The 27,990-nt window shown below is 37.7% G+C and overlaps 1 protein-coding gene across 9 annotated transcripts in view; it reads right to left on the bottom strand.

Moving 5' to 3' along the window:
• Positions 1-27,990, bottom strand: part of RPS6KA3 (ribosomal protein S6 kinase A3) — a 115,777-nt gene that overhangs the window by 54,622 nt on the left and 33,165 nt on the right. For 8 of the 9 annotated variants that reach the window (XR_007124678.1, XM_047715081.1, XM_047715083.1 and 5 more), the window contains one exon: positions 2,421-2,537. Coding sequence is in view for 8 of the 9 variants with exons in the window: in XM_047715081.1 (XP_047571037.1) it covers positions 2,421-2,537 (117 nt within the window). In the remaining variant the exon portion in view is untranslated. Of the gene's footprint in view, positions 1-2,420; positions 2,538-11,462; positions 11,517-27,990 lie in introns of those variants that run through there. The other variant, XM_047715089.1, reaches the window with a different exon arrangement.

The raw sequence follows: 27,990 nt of genomic DNA, 5'->3' as shown, positions 1-27,990 counted from the left end.
GGTGCTTTTCAGGTAACTAGGCACCAGAACAAGGGGTTCCTCAGCCATCTTAACAGTATGTTTTTATCCTAAAGGCTTAAAGGAAGCTACTGAAGTGTAAGATTAGCTCTTGGTGGCTGTCATGTAAACAGTGGCTTGAGGAAAGAACAAATTTAGTTCTAGTTAGGGGCCTCCTTCAACACCCGAAGGAGAAATGGGGGTGGCAAAGACTTCAGGAGTAGCAGTGGAGAAGGAGAGGACAGGCACGATTTGAGAAATCTTTACTAAATCAATAGGACTTGCTGATAGTTCATACTTGGTGGGGAGAGGCAAGAGAAAAGACAGGCAGTAGAAGGTAGGTCAAAAACGTCTCCCAAGGGGCGCCTGGGTGGCTCAGTAGGTTAAAGCTTCTGCCTTCGGCTCGGGTCATGATTTCGGGGTCCTGGGATCGAGCCCCGCATCGGGCTCTCTGCTCAGCGGGGAGCCTGCTTCCTCCTCTCTCTGTCTGCCTGCCTCTCTGCCTACTTGTGATCTCTGTCAAATAAATAAAATCTTTAAAAAAAAAAAAAGAAAAATGTCTCCCAAGTTCCTGGCTTGCTTAACTAGATGCCATTCATAGTTGCAGAGAAAAATGAAACAGGACAGGTTGGCAGGCACAGGGGAAAATCCTGACTTTGGTTGTAGAGATGTTGAGTTTAAACTGCCTTTGAATCATGTGAAGAGAACAAAATATGCAGCTGTGCATAGAGTTCAGAGCTTAGAGGCATGATCTAGATTGGAGAGAGAAATCTGTCAGGACAGCTGTATATGGGTTACAATTACGATAGTGGGCATAGAGAAAATAATTAGTGGGAGTACAGAGTGAGGAGAAGGCAGCCTAGAATGGAATCTTGAGGGATTTCAATACTTAATGACTGGCTGGAAGAGGAAAATGGGGCTTGGAGAGGTTAAGTAACTTGCTCAAGCACATGTAACAAGTAGAAGAAAAAAAATCAAATCCGTATCTGGCTGACCGAGAGCCCAAACTCGCAACCATCACATTCTACTGTCTACTTAACCAATATTTGAAATAAAAGCATCACTTTGGGTTTAAAGGAGGTTAACAGCTGTAATAAATTACCTATATTAGCCAAGAACTGCTAAATAGTCCTCCTAAAACACACAGGGAAGCTAAAGTGGTATTGTTTCGGAGCTTGCAGACCATATTATCTTCAGATATTTCCTCATGGGGAGGTGGTAAGCAAGCACTGCAATGTGAAAGTTGAATGCAATCTCAGAATCTTCCTCTTACTGAGAAACAGAATAGTTAGATCAAATAATAGTAATCATAATATTGTACTTCTCAAAATGGAGGACAGAAAATGCTCCTAAGGTATGCAGCAGGGGGATAAGGAATATTTGAAGCAAAATGATGAAGATGTTGCATCTTCAGGAGCAATTTTAGTTGGTGGCTTTGTGAAACATTTTTGATGTTAAAGACAAACATGAGTATCATTGATTAGAATGTAACCTTGGCATTCATTTTAATTAATTAATAAAATAATTTATTTATTTGTTAGAGAGCAAGCAAGAGAGCATGCGGGAGCACAAGCTGGGGGAGTGGCAGGCAGAGGGAAAAGCAGGGTCTCTGCTAAGCAAGGAGTCCAACGTGGGACTTGATCCCAGGACCCTGGGATCATGACCTGAGCTGAAGGCAGACGCTTGACTGACTGAGCCACCCAGGCATCCCTTTTATATTCAGTTTAAAGACAAGTTGTAAATCTCCAAAATTTTATACTCATAGCGGTAATCCTCCTCCCCTAATTCCTTGGGAGTAACTATATTCACTTTCTGCTGGTAGTAGGGATATTCTGGAGGAAAGATTAAAATACACTGTTATAATGTACTTGACAAGATCACCTTCCGTATCTACATGAGGACTCAAAAAGAGTATCAAAAAGTGTACCAGGGGAATAATTTTTGATTTTTAATCATTTGCAAAGTGTACAAGTCACATGCTCTTGAAGAGAAAATATGAAGTGATTACTGCCAATTTACAGAAGTTTCCAGTGTACTTTTGAATGATTTTGTTCACTTTCTCACACTTACTGACAGTGAGAAATGTAAAAACAGAAACAGGGGCGCCTGGGTGGCTCAGTGAGTTAAAGCCTCTACCTTCGGCTCAGGTCATGGTCTCAGGGTCCTGGGATCGAGCCCCGCATCGGGCTCTCTGCTCAGCAGAGAGCCTGCTTCCCCCTTTCTCTCTGCCTCCCCCTCTGCCTACTTGTAATCTCGCTGTCAAATAAATAAATAAATAAAATCTTAAAAAAAAAAAAAACTAACAGAAACACTGCTTGTACGGAGATTGGTAATATTTCATAAAATAGTACCATTCTCCATCTGTCTGAGATACACACAAATTCTAAGAAACAACTTTTAAAAAACAAACACTCATGACTTACCTTTCCAAATGATCCCTGCCCTAATACTTTTAAAAGTTCAAATTGGGAAGGATCTGCCTTTTCATGTCCTTCCTTTACATGATGTGTGATTGCAATTTCTTTGATACTGCCTTCTTCCTGTTGAAGCAAATATAAACGGAAAAAAGAGAGTTAGAGACACTTTGTCCAGCTATAAACCAAGAAACATAAATTTAGCATTATCACATTAGAAATCCTCAAATTATTATTTGGTTTTTCAAAGTAAGCTCTATGTCCAGTGTGGGACTTGAACTTGTGACCCCAAGATCAAAGGTTACATGCTCTACCAACTGAGCCAGCCACACAACCCTGCAAATATACTTTCAAGTTAAATGTCAAAGAGAATGATACCAGCCCACTGCATAGACCACTTTAACCTCTACTTAACATTAGCACTGAGTATTTCCAAGTCTTCATTCTTCCTACTGGAGATAATTAAAATAGTTTCATGGGGTGAAGGCAGAGGATGTAAAGAAGTCTGAAAACACAACAGAGTAATCTGCTGTGTTCTGACATGTGCTTGTATTAGGTAAAACCAATCTCACACACACACACACACACACACACACAGTTGTGTTTACTGGGGAGTGGGGTTGAAAAATATTCCAAGGCAAACATGGAGATTTCTACCCTCAGCAAGGCCATTTGGATCCGTATGCTATTCTGTTGGAAATATGTAAGTTACTTTGTTTCTACAACTACTTGAGAACTAAACAGGGAGAAAGAGTTAACTCTAAGACACAAAATGAAAAAAGATTTAACATTTGGAATGGAGAATTAGACGCAGAAAAAAAGTTACTACTCAGCATAATGGAACAATGGAAGGTCTTAAGGTTAAGGGAAGGATTTTTAGACAGTGGATGTGTCAGTAAACCTGAGGGAAGGCATCAGAAAGGGAGAAAGGTTGAAAATATATGTATGTATACACAGAATTTCAATTACTTATTCACTCTGGGATTAGTAGATAAAGTACACCTTATTTAATCAAGAACTATATACTATGTTATAGCCAAAAACTACAATAAAACAAAACCAGAAATATATGCCTGTTAATTAATTAATTAATTAATATAGACCATTTTTTTTTGCCTATGTTATTTTTTCCTAGTGTCTAAGTATTATTAGTAGAATCAAAATATGTTGTACAAAAAGAATTCATTGTTTTTATTTATTGTTGTTTTCCATATGCATGTTTGAGCTCAATTAACATTTTCTGAGATAGAATGTTGGCTATATATGGAATTACAAAGATTTCTCAAAAAGATACACTGGTCTACTAATATGGCAGGTTCTGAAAATGAGCAGTAAAAGAAAAGCTCTTGTAGTACAAAAAAGGAATCTAGGCCCACTATTTTACTCTGTAAGACAGACGTTTGTAGACTGTGCTAATTAATACTCAAGCAGCTTCAACATTTTGGAGGCTCTCAGAACTGTGGCAATAATAAAACAATCCCTCAATATGGTTTAGTCCTTTATTTTGTAATTTCATGTGTACTATCTCCTTTATTTTTCACAAAAGGTTAGGGTAGAATCAAGCATTACCTGACTCTGAGACTCTACCCCCCTTCCTGTGCACCCATTCTCTGCAAATGAGACTGGTTGGTGGGTGTACAAGGGCTTCAGAGTGACAGCTATTTGTACCTATATTAGGAAAGGCAGGAAGCAAATTACCAAATTCTTTAAAGAAAACTTTCAAAGAATAATGTATGTGTGAAAATGGTTAAATCCAGCAAACATTTATTAAGCACCTACCATGTACCAAGCCTGGGTTAGGGGCTTTTTCACCTTTTATATTTCCTGCTTCATAACAAACCTTGTTAGAGAGGGCTGGTAACAACTGGGTGGGGTATACCTCAGAGCAAGCAAAAACATCTCTGAATTCTCTACAGACTCCCCCATTCATCACTAGAAATTTGACAGACCTTTTAAAGGCCAAATGGTCTGGATACAGTTTGAAGTTTAAAGAGATTAAGTACAGATCACAAGCCAATAACTGGCAGACTTATGGATCAATTCCAGGTTCTGACTTCTAATGACTTCTAAAACAAGGGTCTTAGCATTACACCATTCTGAGACTGTCAGAGGCTTCTGTGGTTCCCCATCCATTGATCCAAGATCAATGATAGGAACATACAAACTTATTCCCTTGATCCTTTTAACTGGTCTGTTTCTCTTGGGTCAGTTAGCTATAGTGATTAGAGAAATGTTTTTGAACTTTTGGTAGCATATCTTCATCAGTTAAAAAAAAACCTAGCATATACCCAATATTTATACGCTTATTGGTTTTGAAATTATATATACTTTTTGTATTACTGAATTATATACATTACACATGGAAATGAAACTAAAAGGAAGTTCTCCTCCTTCTTTTCTGTAACCCAAAGTGCTGTCACATCGCACTTAAAAGACTAGTGGATTACAGACTTAAACTCAAAAGGCCAAGGTCATGGGTTGGATTCTATCATGTACCAGTCAGCCTACTATGGAAAAAACTATCTGTTCAAGAGCCTAACTGGAATCTAACAGCCATTTATGCCTTTAAATCATGAGGCTGTGAAGAACTATACTCTATATAACATTCCATATGTCTTATCAGTTTTCTTTTTTGGGTAAGTGGGATGTAATTTTAGGCTGCAATATTGTTTCATCTTTTATTTCATAAGAATACTATAATTAATTGTCACAAAGATGCAACACAGGCAGGGAACGATCACTGAATTATAAAATGTTTTGCATTTTGCAGCAGTCATACAGGATCAAGTCTTACTCTCATAAGGAGAGCTACAATCAGGTCACGGATCTCAAAATAAACAGCAGTAACTATTCAAGAAAGATTTCATCTTGGATGACTACCCTTCCTTTACTCTCACGTCAAACAAGTTACCAAAAAACAGAATCTCCCTTTGATCCCTTCATTCAACAAACATATACTAAAACATCTACTATGTATCAAACATGGTAATGGGAATGTCCTTTCTTTCCTCCCCCCGCCCCCACCATTTCCAGTAGCATCACCAGGTAAAATTCTTCATTACCTTTCCTGTGGAAAACTGAAACTAGCTTGGTTACTTGTAATGCCCCTTTGTGCCACTGCCAGTCCACTTCATCCTCCTGACAAATTCATTTTCTGAAAGGAGATAGCTCCAGTCATATGACCAGACTGCCCAAAAACTCCTTCTAAGTTTTCCTAAATTAAATGCACTGCTTCCCCTTGGCATGTAAAGCCCTCTACAATAAGGCTGCAACTTAGTTTCATGGTGTTATCTCCCAACATTGCCTTACACGTAATCTTTTGTCCACTGGGTTATTTCCTGTTCCTTAAACATTTTGTTTTTAAAATTAAATATGTGCACATGGATGACCAAATCAAATAGTGACAAAATACCCTATGATGAAAAGCAAGTCTCCTCTCACCCCCAAACCTAGGCTTTTTAAAAAAGTTCTTTCTGCATTTGATAATTTCTTGGTTTATTAACTTTAAGACAATGCCTGCTGATTTAAAAATAAGATGAAGGATTCACTCATACCTCTTTCATCATCTTCTTCCCCACTATTTGATAACTGTATTGCTTTTACATAAATTTCTCATCTTTTCTATTAGTTTTGGATAGAATCCTAACTCCTCACCTCATTTGGTTTTCAAGATTTATTATTTATTTGAGAAACTATGTGTGCAAGGGATGAGGGGGCACAGGCAGAGGGAGAGAGAGAATCTCAAGCAGATTCCCCTCCAAGAACAGAGTCTGATGTGAGGCTCAGTCTCATGACTCTGAGATTATGACCTGAGCTGAAACCAAGAGTTGGACACTTAACCTATTGAGCCACTTAGGTACCCCCTAACTCCTCACTTTATAAAAGGAGGTTAACAGTGCCTATACGGACACACCTGGGTGGCTCAGTCAGTTAAGCGTCTCTGCCTTTGGTTCAGGTCATGATCCTAGAGTCTTGGAATTGAATCCCATATCAGGCTTCTTGCTCAGTGGGGAGGTTGCTTCTCCCCCTGCCTGCTGCTCCCCCTGCTTGTGCTATCTGACAAATAAATGAATAAAAAGAATCTTTAACAAAAAATAGTGCCTGTATTTCCCTAACCTGCTAGCTATATTTTTACGTTTTTATTAATATTGAGAAAATTAATTATCTCCTGTAACCACAACCAAACCCTTCATATTATCTCCACCACCTGATTTTAAAAGCAGAAGTCCCATACACCAGCATTCACATTTTTATGACAATATATTGTTTAAAGGCAGGCTAGAAAGTACATTAAATTTCCTTTTATACAGGCCCATAACAGTGACTTCCAAGACGATCTGAGGGGACTTAAAAAAACAAAACAAAACAACACTTCATCAAATGCTTAAATTCATGATACATTTTACTTTGAGTTCTATTGGGACCATGAATTTTTAAAAAAGATTTTATTTATTTATTTATTTGACACACAGGAAGAGAGATCACAACTAGGCAGAGAAGCAGGCAGAGAGAGAGAGGAGGAAGCAGGCTCCCTGCTGAGTGGAGAGCCCAATGTGGGGCTCGATCCCAGGACCCTGAGATCATGACCTGAGCTGAAGGCAGAGGCTTAACCCTCTGAGCCACCCAGGCACCCTGGGGACTATGAATTTTTTTTTACATGTTTTTCTTTTTTTCCTGTTTCTAACAGCCCCGTCATTCCTGGGGGGAGGGAAAGGTTAATTTGACCATTAGTCTTAATTTTTCCTTAGCTCTTTACCATACTTCCCGTTCTTCTGAGAGCCCTCTCCTACCCCCCCCCATCAGGAACGACTGTTTTCTAGGCCTTGCTGTACAGCTATTACCTCCAGGTATCTCTTCTGGGCTTTCCTGGTTAAACCCACTATTCTCAGTTTCCCATACCCTTCTCTTTCTTAGATTACTACCCTGTTAACTTCCTAAGAAAAGTGATGTGGAAAAAAAATTTTCTGAACCTTGCACATCCGAAGATGTCTTTATTTTGTCTTCACATTTGTATAGTTTGGCTTGGTACCAATTTCTATAGAATAAAAACAGTCTGGCCTTGAACACTGACATTAATGGCCCATTGCCCTCTAGCAGCCAGGACTGCTACTGAGATGGGTGATGCTAGCCTGATACACATATTTGGGAAGATGTACTGTTTGCTTTCCAGAAGCTGTAAGAATTTGCTCTGTCCTTATACTTCTGAAATTCCACACTAGTGAGATAAATATGGGTCTTCTTTCCTTCAGAATGCTAGATGGTTGGTGAGCCTTTATAATTTAAAGACCTGAATTCTTTGCCTCTGAGGGAACTCTAACATTTAAAAAAAAATAATTTCCTTCCATCAGTTTTTCAGGGTTTATCTTTTTGTAACGCTACTAGTTAGGTATTGTATGTCTGGGATTGAATCCTGTATGTCACTTATCTTTTTTCTCCTATTTTCCAAGAGACTTCCTTGGTTTTATTTTCCCACCCTCATACTGAATTTCTTATTCTGGCAAATCTTATTTTAAAATAAATTTGCAAGTGCTCCTTTTGTCAATGTTTCTTTTAAAAAAATAGCAACTTCCTCCACTCCCTACCCTCTTACCCCAAAATGGATGCAATCATTCCAAACCTCTTTAGGATATAAACTAGAATTTCAAAAGTCTTTTTCTACATTGGGCCCAGAAAGTGCAAAAAAGTGTGCATGGAGATGGAGAGAAAAGATCGAGGCCTATGGCCCAAGTTCTAAAGACTTGTCACTATTATATCTTCAACACTTTTTTTTGTTCCTTCCAAGTTTAAATTGTTAACTAGTCACATTAGCAAGCTACCTTTTATCTACGTTTATGTTATAATACGGTCATAGCAGTATCATAAGCAAAATACCCTTGGCGGTATCTCAATGCTCAGATTGTGCTTAATGTCACCAGTTTCTCCAAGTTATGGGACCATGGTATTTTAGAAATGAAAATGAGGTTCAACTAAGATATAATACTAATTCTTGGGCAATCTTGGACAATAGGTAGAAAAGCAACAATGTGCTCTTCTAGCTCATACCTAGAATCTAATGAGACAGATGAAGAGAGGGATATCAAATTTCCAAAGGCACTGATAATCCAAGTACAGGGATTTGCATGTGACAAACATATCATGTGAATAAATCACCTGTTACTGAAATAAAACTGTTATATGAAATTTTACATAATGAAAACACAGAATTACAGTTTGTATAACTGAGTTTTTGCCTATAAGCGCACAGTAAAGCAACTATAATTTTATGGAAGAAGAATTTTGTCAGTGAAGTCAAGCACAGATTTAATTTATATCCTTTTTCCCCTTGTGAGGTTCACATATTTTTATATTCTCTGGTATATTTTAAATTATACATGGATATATGTCCATTAATCATCATAAAAAAACTTATACTGTGTATTTCTAAAAGCTGGTCTCCATCACAACCCTGTATCATCTGTCTACACCCCCATCACTTTCAGATATTTGCCACCCCCACCCTAGATGTTCAATACCCTCAAGCTATGTATGGGAATTCATCCATTCATCCATTTAAACTTTTATTTATTGAGTACCTCATACATCCAAGCATTCTTCTAGATGCCTGAGATATACAATAAATGAAACAGATGAAAATTTCTGGCATTTTGGGGAGAAACCAAACAATATAGGTATATTCATGTTAGAACAAGATAAATACCACGGGAAACAGATACTAAGTTGGGTAAGAGGGATCAGAAGTGCATGGATGAAAAGGAGAGCTTGCAATTTTAAATAAAACCACCATTGCAGGTTTTACTGAAAAAGTGCTATTTGAGTAAGACCAGAAAGATGAGACGGAGTCAACTATCTAGGGAAGAGCATTTCAAGCAGAGACAAGCCAGTGCAAAGGCCAGTGTGGGAGCACACATGGAGACCAGTGTTTGGATCAGAGAGGAATAAAAGAACAGGTCCAAGAGGGGGCTAACTTCAGGGAGACTATGGTGCTTCTGCTTCTTCCAAATTGCCTGGTCCTAATGGAAATGTTTCTGATCTATAACATATTCTCTTAGGCCCATTCCTTTTTGTTAGAAGGCAATTCAGATTATGAGCCATGTAATGGGCCAGATGTTAGAGATACAAGATAAAGAAGAGTCTCTGCCCTCTAGGAATTTACTTAGGATTTCAAAGATTTATTACTGGATAAATACTTGTTGATATGTGACCTATGATAGAAAAAACAAGGTCAATTCAGTTAACAAATATATAATTTTAGGAATTCTATAAAGGATGTCATTTTAGACATCACAGAAAAAGGGCAAAAGAAAATTCATGGACAGGTAGATTTTCTGGTGTTCCTCCAGTCACACAGAAAGCCACCTCATTTGTTTTCCAGGAGCACCAAAAGATCTGTAGGTTCCTTCTAAAATGGTCCTTAAGATTTGCCCTTTAATGGGAAAAAAAAATGAATGTTTCTTTTTTTAAGTTGAGAGGAAAAAGATATAATTTTGTTCCTAAAATGTAAAAGTATTAAAGAGAAGGAACAAAAAGTGATGCTGTCTATTTAAGACACAAAACCTAATATTGTAACATACTACCATTAAGTAAACAAACTGTGTGATATTAATTGATTTTAAAGAATGATTCAACTTTTGGCATTATGCCCTGACTTGTATACATAATTTCCTTTTTCCTGCCTTCCCTTGGGTCAGGAAGTGTGTTCTTAAGGCATTTGTATTTTCTAAATTGTTTTGAATGTCAGAAAATATGGATGAAACTTGAAGTAAATTATTTAAATGTTCCTTGGTAAAAACTAATAAATAAATCTTTACTAACTGTCGATATGTAACTGTTTTTTGGCCTAACATAAAGAAGAAGTTACAAATAAAAAATGTATACTTCATTTGCCTCTTGAATGTAATTCAAAATTCAAGTATTATTCTCTATACAGAAACCTGAGGTTCTATAATATAGTTTTTAATTTTAAAAAGATATTAAGGAGGGCACATATTGCATGGAGCACTGGGTGTGGTGCATAAACAATGAATCCTGGAACACTGAAAAAATAAAATTAAAAAAAAAAAGATACGTTAAATTTTTAGATGACTGATAAACATAAAAATTTGGCTGTAATACATAATTAGGCTGTTTATCCAAGTCATGCTGAAAAAAACAATTTAAGGTATTCTAGATTACAATTTGACCAAATCCAATTTACTTATTTGCTAATAGATGATAAATACGTTCAGCATTTTTCATTAAACCAAGATCTCTAAGAGTATTCCAAGCCAGCTTCTTCTATGTTTGAGAAAATAGCATTGCTGTTCTCCAGACTAATATTCCTAATCACTGCTGCAGAGGAGCAGTTTTCTCCCAATCGGGAATCCCAATCAAAAAATTAAGTTCTCTTTGGAGAACAGCAGAATAGCACAATTCTCACGGCAAAGTATCAAGTTAATTTGGCAGAACTTAAATGAAACAAAATGCAAATTATCATTTGCTAAGCACATTTTAACAAAGTAATACTTTGAAAACTGTGTCTACTCTAAGTTAGATGAAATTACTTAAAGTTACTTAAATACAGTTGATTAAAAACTTCGAAGTTTGAAAGGAACCAATTTCAACAAAAGTCTGACTTTAAGGTCTTGACTATTTAAAAATAATATATTCTCCAACCCATCAAAATATTGCTTACATTATAGTAATCTCCTAACTATCAATAAGTTCACAATTTTCTTCATGCCTAGTTTAATACTGAAAGTTACTGTCATCTGTTTTATTACACAAAATTACAAACATGAGCAAAATAAAAAATTATTCTACCACTAAAAAGCCAAATAAGTTTAAGTTTAAAAATAAGTTTACAAAATATACAATTGAAACGAATAATACACACAGGTGGCTTACTTTTAGCAAACATAAATATTATCCTTTAAAAGCGTTTTAAAAACTGGTTTTGAATTTTGAAAACCTTCTTAAAAGAACATATAAAACGAAATAATTATTTAATTAGTATAATTATACTGAGCTCCAACTAAAACATTTTAGTTTTTACAGAATTTGAACAAAGCTTACCTGTATAGAGCGAACACGAAAAGACAAAAATTTAAACATGGCTACGAAACCATGATGGTGGTAAAAGAATTTCTGACTGTAAAACTTAGGTTGGAAAGGGAAGGCCAAACCCCTGCAAAGTTTTCTCCTACCAGCTGTTCCGGCAATTAGAAAATTTCCTGTCAGGCGGGTCCTGAAATGCTAGAAAAAGAGGCCTGACAATTTTCCTGTGGTAAAAGAAAGGAGAAACGTAATGGCGAGGGCACTATGTAGCTAGCTGATAGGTAGGGAGGCCAGAACAGGAAACCAAAACAGATTTGCTGATAGCAAAATCCTGTTGAAATGTTCTTAACTCCTGGTTCCTAGCAATCCAGACAATTTTTACAACTAGTGAAATGAACATTATTTTATTTTAGAATCCTGAGGAATGCCAGTATTTCTTAACTATATGACTCTTTAGAAGCAAATGAAACTAGTCAGCACTATTAAAATAAGTCATTGATGCACATGTGGAATTTTACCCTTTGTAATGTTTACACACATACACTCTAAAGGATAGTCTCAAGACTATTTTAAGGTTATATATAGACAAGTCATGGGTGTTCCCTGTCAATGAGGCATTGTTTCATAACTATGGGAAGCAAATGACTATATGCAAGAAACATTTTGCATGTGATAGAAGGACAAATTCTTCCTGTCTTAAATGGAAGTAAATTATATTTAAATTCACACTGGTTATAGACATCAATTATTGGCCAGGTTAAAGACTTCAAGGTCCAGAGCTAAAAATCCTAGTCGATAAAATCTAAATTAGAAGAAAGACCAACCCCTGGGTTATTAGTGAGCAAACGGAACACTTACTGATATAAGCCAAACTAGAAAAGGAGAGGTTAAGTTACTGGATAATCCCTTACTCCATTTCATTCTCTAACAGCCTCTAGAAGTTCTTCTAAGGTATTTTTATTTTGGAAAATAGTTTTTAAAATATGCCAATAATCAGAATATGATCACTGAGATAGTGGCTTTTAAACAAAACCCAAGGACAGAAACATCGAGAGCTGTGGGAAAATGCTCTACTTGATGTGCATTTAACTAACCTATGTGGAACCAACAAACACATTGATCATTAATATATATATAACCTATACAAATTTAATAAAATAACTGAATTTTCAAAGCCTGAAGACAATTATCGTATGATTTCACTCATATGTGGAATTTAAGAAACAGAACAGATGAACACAGGGGAAGGGAGGAAAAAATAAAATAAGATGAAATCAGAGAGGAAGACAAACCGTAAGAGACTCTTAACTATAGGAAACAAACTGAGGGTTGCTGGAAGGGAGATGGGTGGGGGGATGGGGTAAATGGGTGATGGGCATTAAGGAGGGCATTAGATGTAATGAGCCCTGCGTGTTATATGCAACTGATGAATCACTAAACTCCACCTCTGAAACTAATAATACACTACATGTTAATTAATGAAAAACAAAACAAAACAAAACACAAAACCTGAAAAGTCTTCTGAAAACACCAGAAATGGTCAGCTAGTTTTCTGGATGAAGGAACCATAGTCAAGGCAGGCACATATTTGATAATGGAGTTATCTATAATGAGAGCTCAGTTCAGCACTACTTTATGGAGCAAACATTGAAGTATCCGTTAGGTGTTACACGTGCCATAGGAAAGGCCAACATGGCCTTTCTCTTCTCACCCTATCAAATTTTTGCAGCTATGTTCTATAATGTTCTATATATGTTCTTGTTGCATTTACCTTTTATGGCAATGTTTTATAAGTGACCTAACAGAAGTTGAAGAATAAAAACAAAATTGCTCAATTTAAAAAATTATCTTGCTTAACCATTAGAATCATCCGGGACCCATATAAATGTCCAAGATTAAATTTTGAATTCTGCTAGGGAATTGTGCAGTCCTCTTGATTAAAAATGCATGCCTCGGGGCGCCTGGGTGGCTCAGTGGGTTGAGCCGCTGCCTTCGGCTCGGGTCATGGTCTCGGGGTCCTGGGATCGAGTCCTGCATCGGGTTCTCTGCTCAGCGGGGAACTTGCTTCCCTCTCTCTCTCTGCCTGCTTCTCTGTCTACTTGTGATCTCTCTCTCTGTCAAATAAATAAATAAAATCTTTAAAAAAAAATGCATGCCTCAATTTTTCAGCAAGGAAAGCATGTAAGAAAATTTCCATCAAAACACGAACCCGCCCATCTCCCAGAAGGAATTATTTAAGTCTCCTTATAATGCAGCATGGTTAGGACGACCACCTAACATAAAAACTGCAGTCTGAACATGAGATGCCTTTTAAGACTGTCAAGAGGCAGCAAATAGCATGGTTACTGTAAAACTGATGAAAAGATGAAAAGAAATAGGATTGTCTCTGTATACAGCACTCATCAACTTTATTCAAGTAATATTTAAGAAGCAACCAAATAACCTTTTTTGAATTTGAAGGATTAGTTTGAATTGGCTTTAATGACTACTGATGCTCAGGTTAACAGTCACATTTTGTTGTGTGCTGTACTTTTTAATAAAAGCACTAAGAAAATGAATCAATATTTCAGATACCAAAACCTAAAATAAGTCTCCTTGAGATGAAATGATACCTAAATTAAAACAGTGTGGTACTGCTGTATAAAAGATAAACAGAGGGACAGAAAAGAATAAAAGGATAAATGTTGACATTTTACATCTGACAGAGATGTTAGGACATTTGGGTACTTGTCTGGGAAAGGCAGAAGTCATTAAGGAAAATATTGGTATAGATTTGATTATAAAATTCAAAAACTTCTCTGTATCAAAAGGCACCATAAATAAAGTTAAAAAGACTAGTTCACATGATTGGAATCCCTTATAATCATATTACAACTCACCACTAAGCAACAGCTTTTTTTGGGTGTTAGTTATCTCCTAACCAAAAATGAAAGCGCTTAAGGCCCTTTGGTACATTGCTTAAGACACTGATTACTGTTTAAGTTCATGCCACTGCCCCTACCAGATTAATCTTCAGAGCAGGCACCATACTTATCTTTGTATTCCCATAGCAAAGAGGATACAATAGGAATTCAAATAATGGCTACTGGAGTAAAAAGTGTCATATGCTGAAATCTGAAATGGATACTACTTGTGTGCATGAAACTAGGTATTATTGTTTATATTCTTCTTGCTTCTTTTGACTTTCTCTAAATTAATCTTATTAAAATTTCAGCTAATTTCCCTTTATTCTTGTACCTTACTGGTTTTAGTGTTTACCTTATTATTTAAGAAGTAAATTTTATTATAAAAAGTATGCATGTCCATTACAGGAAACTTGAATAATAAGGAGAAAAACAAAGGAAAAAAAATCACTATTTTGGTGCTTATCTTTATAGTCTTTTTCTGGATACACACCATGTACACACTTGAACCATACAATACATTTTATCACTTTTTTCTGTAAAGGGCCAGACAGTAAATGTTTTTGGCTTTGTAGGCCATATGGTTTCTGTCAACTCTGCTACTGCAGTGGGAAAAGGAATGGGTGAGGCTTTATGGCCAGAATAATCTTAAAACAGAAATCAGACTGGGTCATGCCCCTACCTCAAATTCTTCAATGGTTTCCCATCACAAAGCAAAACCCAAATTCCTCAGGCTATGGACCATAAAGCAGGCACTGATAAACACTACTTGATCATGACTTGGGAATACACTCACTAAATCTTTCTGACACGATATTGATACTTGGTTTTATTTTATTTTAAGATTTTACTTATTTATTAGACAGACAGAGATCTCAAGTAGGCAGAGAGGCAGACAGAGAGAGAGGAGGAAGAAGGCTCCCCGCTGAGCAGAGAGCCTAATGTGGGACTCGATCCCAGGACCCTGGGATCATGACCTGAGCCGAAGAAAGAGGCTTTAACCCACTGAGACACCCAGGCGCCCTGATATTTGGTTTTAGACATTATTTTACCATGTTAAGGTCAGAATACTCTTTACTAAAAGAGGAATGAATAGTCAATTTTATAAAATGTCTTATTATCTATTAATACAGTCACCTCATCTACCTCCTTTGACCTAATGATTTGATAATGTAGATCAACAGTGTCCTGATATGTTCGCATTCCTGGGAAAAATCCATTGGTTTTTTTTTTTTTTTTTGTAAAGATTTTATTTATTCATTTGACAGACAGAGATCGCAAGTAGGCAGAGAGGCAGGCAGAGAGAAAGAGGAGGAAGCAGGCTCCCTGCTGAGCAGAGAGCCCGATGATGCGGGGCTCGATCCCATGACCCTGGGATCATGACCTGAGCTGAAGGCAGAGGCTTTAACCCACTGAGCCATCCAGGTGCCCCCAAATCCATTGTTTTAATATATGTATCTGATTTGTAATTATTTAAAAAGATTTTTGCATCTATATTCATAAGTTAAATTGGCAGTTTCCTTTTGTGTATTAACTTTCATTTTCAGGGCTATGCTAACTTTATAAAACAAACTAGAAGGCAATGTACATTATTTTTCCTATGCTTTGTGACATTTTAAAGACTACAGGAATGATCTGTTTTTTGAAAGTCTCAAAGATTTCTCCATCAAATCATAGGGGCCTGCCCGTAATTAGGAGGCAGAGAGTTTAACACCTTAAATTTCTCCTTTGCTATTGCTATACTTAGTTTTTCTACCCCTTTCTAAATGATATCATTTAGATTTTCCTAGAAAACCAAGTTTCAGCAAGACTTTTATATTAGTATACAGTTATACTTAGTATTCTATGTTTTTAACCTTAAACTTAAGGAACATGTCAAGCATATCTAAATTAGACAGACTAGTGTAACAAACCCTCATGTACCTATTACTCACCTTTAATGATTACCAACTCATGGCCAATCTTACTTCACACACACTCTTACTTCATACACTCACTTCCCCCATAACTAATTATTCCCATAATTCATTCCCATATTTTGAAGCAAATCCCAGATATTATATCACTTCATCTATAAATATTTTTGTTGTTAAGATGTTTTAAACTCTTTCCTATCTGTAGTTGTATTGTGTTTTGTTTTCTGAATGTTGCATATTTGCTCCCCCACTCCCCATTTTCTCATTCACTGATTTTGGAATTTGTATTTAATTCCTTCTTCTGGCTCTCTAGAAGTTTACTTTATGGTTCTTTTTCTAGCTTCTTTCAACCGAGTCCTTAGTTCCTTTATTTGAATTCTCATTCATTAATAAATTTTTCTTTCTTTAAAGTATAATTCTAACAATATCATTTAAGATAGTACATTCTAAGCACTGTGCTTACATGAAATTATTTCAGTTAATTCTCACTACACTGAGATAAGTACTATTCATCCTACAGATGCAGAAACTGAGGAGAAAAGAGCAGTTAAGGAACCTGTTGCTCAAGTTCATACTTTCTTTTTTTTTTTAATATTTTATTTATTTATTTGACAGAGATCACAGGTAGGCAGAGAGGCAGGCAGAGAGAGAGAGAGAGGAGGAAGCAGGCTCCCTGCTGAGCAGAGAGCCCGATGCGGGGCTCAATCCCAGGACCCTGGGATCATGACCTGAGCCGAAGGCAGAGGCTTTAACCCACTGAGCCACCCAGGCGCCCCAAGTTCATACTTTCTTGAAGAAAGTCAGAATGGCTGTGATGTTGGTGGGAGCATAACCAGGCAATTCTATCTGGGGAAGGAGTGTGTATTTACGTATGGCCAGTGGCTGACTTAGGTCAGAAACCAGGAAGTGCTAAAACTTGTGGTAAGACCCAGAAGAAAGACAGTTCAGTAGAGGATCCACAGCAGAGTTCCTGAACACCTTTCTACACCATACATTATATTTGTCTGGCAAAACTCCAACTCTGGTCAAACCCAATTATCATCCATTTGCATAAGCTCATGAAAGTAGAACCATGCTGGAGAAAAATCAACCTGAGGATAGAAACTTAAAACAAAAATGTTTTCTGAAATGATTCCTTTGTATATGATGTTTTGTATGGATCAGTTTTTCAGTACTGAAGGGTTTAATATCTAGGGGTTTCCATTTAAGTACAAAAGAATTACTCTCTAGTACACGTCCATCAGTAGGTAATGTTACAAAGTGCTAAAGTTCTATGGTTTTAAATCAGAGATAGAAAATATCACCAATCTTAAGCAAATGGTAGTGGCTTCCTAGAGCACTGAGATGGGTTCCTTCTAAGGTCTCGTCTCAATGATCATGTGCAACATTTCCCATAAGCATGGAGAGAAGGCAAGGGGGCAGCTATACCAATGCCCCACGTAGGCCTATTGCAGTAAGCAGTGATACATCCTAGGTTGTATTGCTCATCAATCTATCCACACTCTTCCCCCCCTTCATGTAAGTAAAGAGGTTACAACTCTCATTATTTCAGACTGATTCTATAAACTAGTCATACTTGAACAGAATTTAAATCAGTTTGCTCTCTTTCCAGTTGTGGATTAGATCAAACTGAAAAAGTGTGTAGACTGCAGCAGAAGAGAAGCAATTTTGGATCAGAAGCACCATATGAGGTAGGCAAACCATGAAAAAAAGGGGGGAGATTTTATTTATTTTTTTAAAGCTCTTATGGGTGGATGAAAGGACACTAGGAAGTAGAAAAAATAGCCTTGAAAGAGAGCCAAAAATGTAGCAAAGGGAAACCTTGCATGCTTGTAAAATTTGCCAGTTATACACGTACTCATTTAATGCCACCATGCACTGCTAATTATAATGCTATTTATCTCAGAAATTTTCCTAAGTGGTATATACTTACATGGACTAGACTATATTTTCCCCATGCTATAAGTGCTAAAATATACTCTCAGCCAATGAGAGTTAGAACAACAGACAATACACAATTAATCAGTAAGTGCTGTCAATGTACCACTCCACAAATGTTGCCTACCAATGAGCCCTCTATTGTACTCTCCTGTGTTGAGTGGATTCTTAACTGTCTATTGTCTACTGCACTAGGGCTTCTCCTTCTATAGTTTATTTTGTGTTGAACCCATGATGTGTGCAAGTATGTGCTGGACTCAGGGCTATGAGTATCCCTTTGGATGCTCAAAGGCAAGATTTAAGGCAGCCTGAGGGAACCTTCAAGGAAATGGAGGAAAATGGTAGACAACTTGGAACGGGTGAAGTTCCCTGGATACTGTGGAGGCCATCATATACATTACTGTAGCCTTAAGGTTACTATATGAACAACTGCTAGAGTAACAGCATGTGTGCAAGTTGGAAGAAATTACTACTAAAGGCCTATCATGACTTTAGGGGATTTGTAAAGAATGCGGGCACTGTCAGTGTACTACCTGTGTCCTTCATAGGAGTGCTACTCCTTAACCTGACATTTAAGGTCATCTATGAACTATCTTCACTATACCTTTTTAAGCCATTTTTAATCACCATTACTTTTAACAAGCTTTCTCTAATTCTTGACAATTGTGCATGTGACTATGATACAACAGCTACAAAGACTGAGTTGATAAATACAGTGTCTAAGACTGTAGTCATATATCGGGCTGCCTGGGTGGCTCAATGGGTTAAGCCTCTGCCTTCAGCTCAGGTCCTGATCTCAGGGTTCTGGGATCAAGTCCCACATCAGGCTCTCTGCTAGGCGGGGAGCCTGCCTCCTCCTCTCTCTCTCTCTTTCTACTTGTGATCTCTCTCTCTGTCAAATAAATAAAATCTTTAAAAAAAAAAAGACTGTAGTCATATCATATTTACAAATTTGATGTCATAAATAATTGATGTGTGCATGGTCACTAGAAATAAATAATAAGATAAATAGAAAGGCCAGAGGACCAAGTTAAGAGATAATTAACTCACTTCACAACTCACTTCACTCACAGACCTACTGTCAGCCACAAAATTACTGGATACCACCATAGTTCCTAAGAGACATACTTTATTCCAGGTGAATAGTCTGAAAGAAAAGAACAGACTCTGGAAGGAAGATGACAGGCAAACGAACACTTTGTGCTAGGTACTTATTTATCTCCTTTAATTCTGAAGCCTCAGAAGAACCTTTGCCCGGTACTGTAAGAACCACTAAGAGAATTATTTCCCAACTAAGCAAGAAATTGCTTTAATGATGGTTCTTGGATGACTATAGAGATGTAAACGGTCAAGACTCCCTATTTCTTCAGCATGGATCACGCAGAACATGGAGTCTTCTAGCCAGCTGAGAAAAGATGGGGAATTCTAGAGTCCAGAAAGATATCTTGGCTTGAAGTACTTTATAGCACTCTTATCTTTTGCTGTGAAGGTAATCTTTCCCCAGTCCCACCAGAATAAAGGCTAAAAATAATCAAGTCTCTCCAGCAGGGGATGGAGAACAAATGACACCAGCTAGAACAAGCTAATTGGTGAAAAATTCAATGAATTATGCATAAATATGGATTAACATGCAAATATCCCTGGGAAAGGGAGATAGAGGAAGGTGATAACTGCCTGTTATATTCTGGTATGAATCAATTTATTTGGATAAATGTTCTTATATTTTATGAGATACATGGAAAATATAAAAGTTTTTACTTCAGGAGAGTAAAGACAAGAAAGGATTGAACTTTTAAAAAGCCAGAATAAAGGAAAAGCATTAAAATTTCAGGAGATGGAAGAGAAGTGGATCTAGGATCTGGGAAGAAGGCAGAATGCACAGCAAAGAACAAAGGGAAGAGAGAAGAGATGAGGTGTAAAGGAGGAAACAATCCGGCCAGAATGAAATGGCTCTGCTACAAACAGAAACCAAGGGACATGTTCAAGATACAACACAGAGGCAGCTCCGTATGTCAAGAAGATCTGAGTGAAGGTATTTTATGTTATGTTTATGTTATTTTAGTTTTGTTTAGGAGAAATTTGTCTTTCATTTATGATTATCATTTTAGTCAAACTGACTTAGCAACCTCTCACATTCTTTCCCCTTTGGCTTTTGTTTATACCACTTTCCTATGAGAATGCCTTCACCCAAATCCTGGCATTTACTTCTAAAAACCTCTACCAAAATTTTCTGTCTTTTGTGAATTTTTACCTGATTATACTAGTTATAACTAGTTTTACTTTATATTCTAGTTAACTTAAATTTTTATCAATGTTTAAATGAACAGATAGTGCTGTTAAGGCTTATATGACCAAAAAGGAACAGTACCTAGTGCTCCTGGTACCCTTTCAGCTCTTTTCATTGTTCCCTCTGTTATTTATCTCTAATCAAAAACACAAGAAACAACAGGTGTTGGTGAGGATGTAGAGAACCAGGAACCCTCTTGCACTACCGGTGGCAATGCAAACTGGTTCAGCTATTCTGGAAAACAGTATGGAGGTTCCTCAGAAAGTTAAAAATAGAACTATCCTATGGTCCAGCAATCGCAATACTAGGTATTTACCCAAAGAATACAAAAACACTAATTCAAAGGGATTCACACACCCCAATGTTTATAGCAGCATTATCTACAACAGCCAAATTACGGAAACAGCCCAAGTGTCCATCAACTGATGAAGAGATAAAGAAGTGGTACATACATACAATGGAATATTACTCAGGCATCAAAAAGAATGAACTCTTGTCATTTGCAACGACATGGATAGAGCTAGAGAGCACTATGCTAACTGAAATTAAGTCCATTAGAAAAGGACAAAATCCGGGGCACCTGGGTGGCTCAGCAAGTTAAAGCCTCTGCCTTCGGCTCAGGTCATGATCCCAGGGTCCTGGGATTGAGCCCCACATAGGGCTCTCTGCTCAGCAGGGAGCCTGCTTCCCCCGCCCCCTGCCTGCCTCTCTGCCTACTTGTGATCTCTGTCAAATAAATAAAATCTTTAAAAAAAAAAAAAAGGACATGGGCGCCTGGGTGGCTCAGTGGGTTAAGCCGCTGCCTTCAGCTCAGGTCATGATCTCAGGGTCCTGGGATCGAGTCCCACATCGGGCTCTCTGCTCAGCAGGAAGCCTGCTTCCCTCTCTCTCTCTCTCTGCCTGCCTCTCCGTCTACTTGTGATCTCTCTCTGTCAAATAAATAAATAAAATCTTTAAAAAAAAAAAAAAGGACAAAATCCATTATGATTTCACTCACATGTGGAATTCAAGGAGCAAAACAAACGAGCAAAGGAGAAAAAAAGAAAGGGGCCCACCACTGTTCTTAATTATAGGGAACAAACTAATGGTTACAAGAGGGGAGGTGGTGGGGCACCTGGGTGGCTCAATGGGTTAAAGCCTCTGCCTACGGCTCGGGTCATGGTCCTAGTGTCCTGGGATCGAGCCCCACGTCGGGCTCTGTGCTCTGCAGGGAGCCTGCTTCCCCCTCTCTCTCTATCTGTCTGCCTCTCTGCCTACTTGTGATCTCTGTCTGTCAAGTAGATAAATAAAGTCTTTAAAAAAAAAAAAAAAACAAGAGGGGAGGTGGGGGAGGGTGAATGGGTGAAACAGGTGATGGGGATTAAGGAGGGCACTTGTCCTGATGAGCACCAGGTGATGTATGGAAGTGCTGAATCCCTACAGTATATTTGAAACTAATATTAGACTGTATGTTAATTAATTGGAATTTAAATAAAAACTTAAAAAAGGAAAAAAATAACCTTATACTACTTCCTCTTGACTCATCAATTTCAGATATTATCTTTAGACATCCTATTAGAGATAACAACACTTATATCACAAATTTTGGTTAAATCAGTATTTAGTTTTTACATTATTATCACGACGCAAACGTTGTTCACTGCCAAGGTAAGGAATATATTCTAGTTACATTTCTTGTGTATAACTTCTGTATTCTTCTTAAGTCTGCACTTGGGTTTTAAAATTTGCTTTCTTTCTGTCTATCTCAAATTCTTCTCACTCTGCCTCTTAAGTGAATTTTCAGTACTCCAACCTATTGGATAATTCATCACTTCTATTTTTTCCCCTGGAGACAGCTTTCCTGGAATCATCTGTCTGCTTCAATCTGGACTGAGTACTCTCTAAGCCTACTGAATGAACTAGTCTTCTGAAGCACCCTTTATTCATCACAATGTGAAGGAACTTTCTTCATTGTGCTTATAAATGTTGGATCCTTTGTTGCCTGAATCTCCTGTCTTTTTCTTGTTAACAACCATCTTGTGTTGGCGGAGCCTACATTCCAGCACCTTCCTAAAAATAGGTATAAGCCTGAAAATATCTTGGTTGAAAATCATTTTCGCTAAGCACTTCAAAGGCATTGTTCCTTGTCTTCTAACTTCCAATGTTGAAATATTTGATATTATTCTCATATCCCGTCCTTTATATATTTTAAAAATCTCTAAAAGCTTATCTTAGCCCATTTGGGCTGCTATAACAGAATACCATATACTAAGTCACTTACGATAAAGAGCAGAAATTTATTCATCAGAATTTCGGAGGCTAGGAAGTCTAAATCCAAATCACCAGCAGATTCAGTGTCTGGTGAGAATCTGTTTCCCGGTTTCTAGACAGCCACCTTCTTGCTGAGTCTTCACATGGCAGAAGGGGCGAGGGAGCTCTCTGGGGTCTCTTTTGTAAGGGCACTAATCCTACTTAGGAGCCATCTGTCCTCACTACCTACCTACCTCCCGAAAACCCCACCTCCAAACACCATTACATCAGGGATTAGGCTTAACATATAAATTTTGCGGGGGGGACACAATCAGTCCAACAAAACGTCTAGGATTTTCTATCACTGGTGTTTGATAATTCACAATAATGATTCTTCTTGAGAGTAGGTGTTTTTGTTTATTTGTTTTTATTAAGAGGCTTTCAGTAGGCTGTTTTAATCCAGCAACTCACAGTCCTCACACTAAGGAAAAAAATTTTTTTTGGTATTTTAGTACTCCATTTAATCTAAGAGCATGATTATCACTATACCACTATAGAAGAAAGTGCTGCCAATTAAAGTGTGTCACACCACTGACTTTAAAAAGGATTTCGATTTCAGAGATATTAAAATGTGGGAAAAAACAAATTTCTTAGGATATTTCTTTCCTAATTTCTTCCTTTCCATTTCCCTGTTGTCTCTGGAATTCCTATTAAGTAGATGTTAGATTGCTTCTTTCTTTTTCTCTCCTATTTTCTATCTCTTTCCCTTATTCTGTTTTTTTGGGAGATTTCCTTAACATTAGCTTTTAAATATTCTACTAAAATGTAAAACATTCCTATCCCATTTTTAATTCTAAGAATTTATTCTTCTGATTAAAAAGGTAGCATTCTACTCTTATTTTAGCAAATCAGTTTTGTCTTTTAACACGCAGAAAGTATTAATTTAACTTCTCTTTTTCCTTTTTACTGCATTGTCTGTTCCTTCAAGAGCTTACTCTTTCATTTGGAAGCCTTTCTCAAATGTCCAGCGATATATGGCTTTTCAGTCATACTTCAGAGTGAGACACTAAGAAGTGGACTAGATGTTCTGGAGCTTGTCAACTGTTAGGCTTTTTCGCTAGGTTAACTGGCCAAATAATCAGCCTTTAAATTTGAGATCTCCTAACTGTGTCTGAAGGTCTTTTATCAGGGACCATTTAATTTCTTCAGGAAAGGTTTTACTTCCCAGTCAGGAAGATACAGTCCTGGTTTGTGTAACAGGTAAGGAAGGGGACTATAACACCATTTACTCGGTTTTTACCTGATCTCCTTGTTTCTAGCCCAGTGCCTCACCCCACTTCCTACTATACCTGGGGTTCCCCAAGTCTGGAGCCATTCGGATTCATTTTTCTCTAAAAAATACCTTCTGTCTCTTCCAGAGGTAGGAGAGGGGAGACAGTGGAGGCTGTTTATATTGATATTCAACCAATCTCAGTTTTTAGCCCCGTGCCATTCCTCTACTTTCCATGGTACCTGGTGACTTCATTCTTGAGCTCTTCTGGAGCTGTGAGGGCAGTAAATAAGGCATGTTTCCTGCTGCTACACCTCTCTAAAAGCACTTAGGTCCTTTAACTTCCTCTTGTTATGATGGTTTTATCTACTTTTCATATTCATATGTTGTGGTTCAAATTATACAAGTCTTCTAATTTAAAGACCATATTTCTGTTTCTTATTCTCCTTGATGTCTTGGGCGAGAAGAGAAGAAGACAAGAACAACTTTATTTTGCCATCTGAAGACTGCCAGTTTCCCTCATTTGCTTTTGAGTCTCTAATAACCTAGCAGAGTTCTTGGCATGGCAGAGAAATTCATTAAGTACTTGGTTAATGAACGATTAGCTGTAGTCAGACTACACTGCTATAACAAAAAGACCCCAAAAGGCAATGGCTCAAACAAGGTAAGTGCCTATTTTTCTCTCGTGAAGCAGTCCATAGGGAAAAGGGTAAATTAGGGTGAAGAGGAATCACAAGATCATCAGGTCAAAAAAGGACCCAGGTTCCTTCTCTCTTGTTACTCTCCATCCATCCTACAGTCTTGTGGTCAAAACTGGCTACTCATCATACTCTGTGTTCTAGCCCATTAAAAGGGGGCCAATTGGGCGCCTGGGTGGCTCAGTGGGTTAAAGCCTCTGCCTTCGGCCAGGTCATGGTCTCAGGGTCCTGGGATAGAGCCCCACATGGGGCTCTCTGTTCAGCGGGGAGGCTGCTCCCCGCCCCCTGTCTGCCTCTCTGCCTACTTGTGATCTCTCTCTGTCAAATAAACAAATAAAAATCTTTAAAAAAAGGGGGGGGGCCAATAAACCTACAAGAAAGCCTACCAGTTGACAAGCTCCATATATACAATTATCTTCTCACAGTTTCTATGGGCCAAGAATCTGGGCTAACAAACATGTGAGCTTAGAAGAAGAACCTTTTCCCATCAAGATTCGGATGACAATCTAGCCCTGGTTAACTCCTTCACTGCAGCGAGAGACCCTGAACCAAAGGACCCCATTAAACTGTGCTCAGATTAATGACCCACAGACACTGTGAGGTAAGAAATGTATGTTGTTTTAAGCTACTAAGTCTGAGCTAATTTGATATGCATCAAATAGATAACTAATGCAACATCTCAACTTTTGTTATTTAAATTATCAGTACTTGACAAAATGAAATCTTTTAGTTGTACATTAAAGGCAAATATACAATTTAAAAGTATAAGGCTCATATATATTTTGACAATCTTTTGGATTTAATACCATCAGTGAAATAGTAAATATTAGGCTTTTTATACTCAATCCTAATTCCTATTATCTGGAATGATCTGCTCAAAAACTTCACTCACATTGTTAGTAATACCGTAGTCCTGCAGCTTTTCTTTCCTTCTTTTTTTTTTTTTGAGAGACAGTGTGAGCCCATGAGTGAGTGGGGGTGGGGAGGAGCGAGAGGGAGAGGAGCTCCTACTGTGGAGCGTGATGTAGGGCTTGATACCACAACCCTGTCAGGTACCTTTACAAACCAGGCTATAAAATGCAATTTTCTTACAAATGTAAATGTTACTAATGCCGTGAGTACTCTCAGGGGAAGTATGAGCCACATAATATCACAATGGAAAATGTTTTTAGACTATAGAAAGAATAAAAAATTTGAAGGTTTTCCTTCAAAAGAAATTGTTACCTAAGAAAAACAGATAACTTGTGGCAGAAAAATCAGTATTAATGCTTAACTGTTTGTTTTTATGTTTGCTTAAAAGCTAATAAATATATACTCCAGATGAATGAAACGGAATGCCTCAAATGGCCTGGGAGGTACAGATATCTAGACTAAACGTGAAGGTAACCTCAGGCACAGGTCCCATGTCTGGGCCCTTTTATGCATTCATTTAATTAACATTTAACTTTGTTTTAAAAAGATTTTATTTATTTATTTGACAGACAGAGATTACAAGTAGGCAGAGAGGCAGGCAGAGAGTGGGAGGGAAGCAGGCTCCCCACTGAGCAGAGAGCCCGATGCAGGGCTCGATCCCAGGACCCTGAGATCATGACCTGAGCCAAAGGCAGAGGCTGAACCCACTGAGCCACCCAAGTGCCCCAACATTTAACTTTTTTAAAAAGATGATTTATTTGATCTTTATTTACTTGAGAGAAAGAGAGAGCGCGCACATGAGCAGGGAGAGGGGCAGAGAGAGAGGGAGCAGCAGACTTCCCTCTGAGCAGGGAGACCTATATGGGTTATGACCTGAGCCAAAGACAGATGCTTAACCAAGTGAGCCACCCAGGTGCCAAGTCATACTGGAATAAGGTGGGCCCTAATCCAATGACTGGCATCCTTATGGGAAGAAGGAATTTGGACATGGAGACATATAGGGAAAATGCTATGTGACAATGGAAGTTAAGAATGGAGTGATAGGGCTAAGGAATCCCAAGAACTACTGGCAGTCACCAGAAGCTGGAAAAAGCAAGGAAAGATCCCCTCTCAGGGCCTTCAAAGAGCATGGCTCTGTTGACACATAGATTCTAGTGTCCTCCCGACTGCCTGGGTGGCTCAGTGGCTTAAAGCCTCTGCCTTCGGCTCAGGTCATGATCCCAGGGTCCTGGGATCGAGCCCAGCATCCGGCTCTCTGCTCGGCGGGGAGCCTGCTTCCTCCTCTCTCTCTGCCTGCCTCTCTGCCTACTTGTGATCTCTGTCAAATAAATAAATAAAATCTTTAAAAAAATTTTTTTTATTATTTTAAGCCACCCAGTTTGTGGTATTTTATTAGGGAAGCTCTAGAAATCCAATACAAGGAGAATATAGCAATTTATATATGGTAAAAGAGAAATCTCAAATAAGTTGAATGGTTTTATTTGTTCAGTGAGTAAGGGATTAGGACAATAGGGTATTTGGAAAAAGTTAGAGTTCTATGTCATAATGTGTACTACAATTCCAAGTAGACCACAGATCTAAATGTTAAACACAAAACCAGAGAGGAGGTAGATGAAAAGATAAGGGATTACTTTTATAACCTTGGTGCAGGGAAAGATCTTTTTAAAAATTTTTTATTAAAATATAATGTATTATTAGCCCAGGGGTACAGGTCTGTGAAAGGGAAAGATCTTCTTACCAAAATACAAAACCCAGAAGCCAGATATGATCATTTAAAAATGAAAACTTCTGTATACATACAACGAAAGACAACATAATCAATGTTAAAAAACAGGGAGAAAATATTTGCAAGATACAGTAAAGACGTGGAGTAAATATCCAGAATATATATGATCACATAGACCATAAGGAGATAATCAACCAAAACCACAAAAGGCCAATAATACATGGATATGCAACTTCAGTAATAATCAAATGAGATGCAAAGTGAAATGAGAAAGTATTATTTATTTAGGGTGGCTCAAATGAAAAATAATTTCTAATAATACCCAGTGTTGAATAGCGTATGGTTGAACAGGTACTCTCATACAGTAATATTTTTACAACCCTTTTGGTTTAGACAGCAATTTGGCAATGTCTACTGAGATTTATTTATTTTTTAAAAAAATATTTACTTAAGTAATCTCTATACCCAATGTGGGGCTTGAACTCATGATCTCGAGATTAAGAGTTGCATGCTCTTCCGACTGAGCCAGGCAGGCGCTCCTATGTCTATTGAGATTTAAATGTTCATATCCTTTGTTCTAGCACATCCTTCTCTAAGACTATATCCTACTGAAACACAAGTTCACAAAAATAAATGGGGAAAATTCCATTAAGTGTAGGACATGCAT

Source organism: Lutra lutra, chromosome X, assembly GCF_902655055.1.
Source record: "Lutra lutra chromosome X, mLutLut1.2, whole genome shotgun sequence".
Lineage (NCBI taxonomy): Eukaryota > Metazoa > Chordata > Mammalia > Carnivora > Mustelidae > Lutra > Lutra lutra.
The sequence above is the reverse complement of the archived record's forward strand: the minus strand, read 5'-3'. Positions and strand labels throughout refer to the sequence as shown.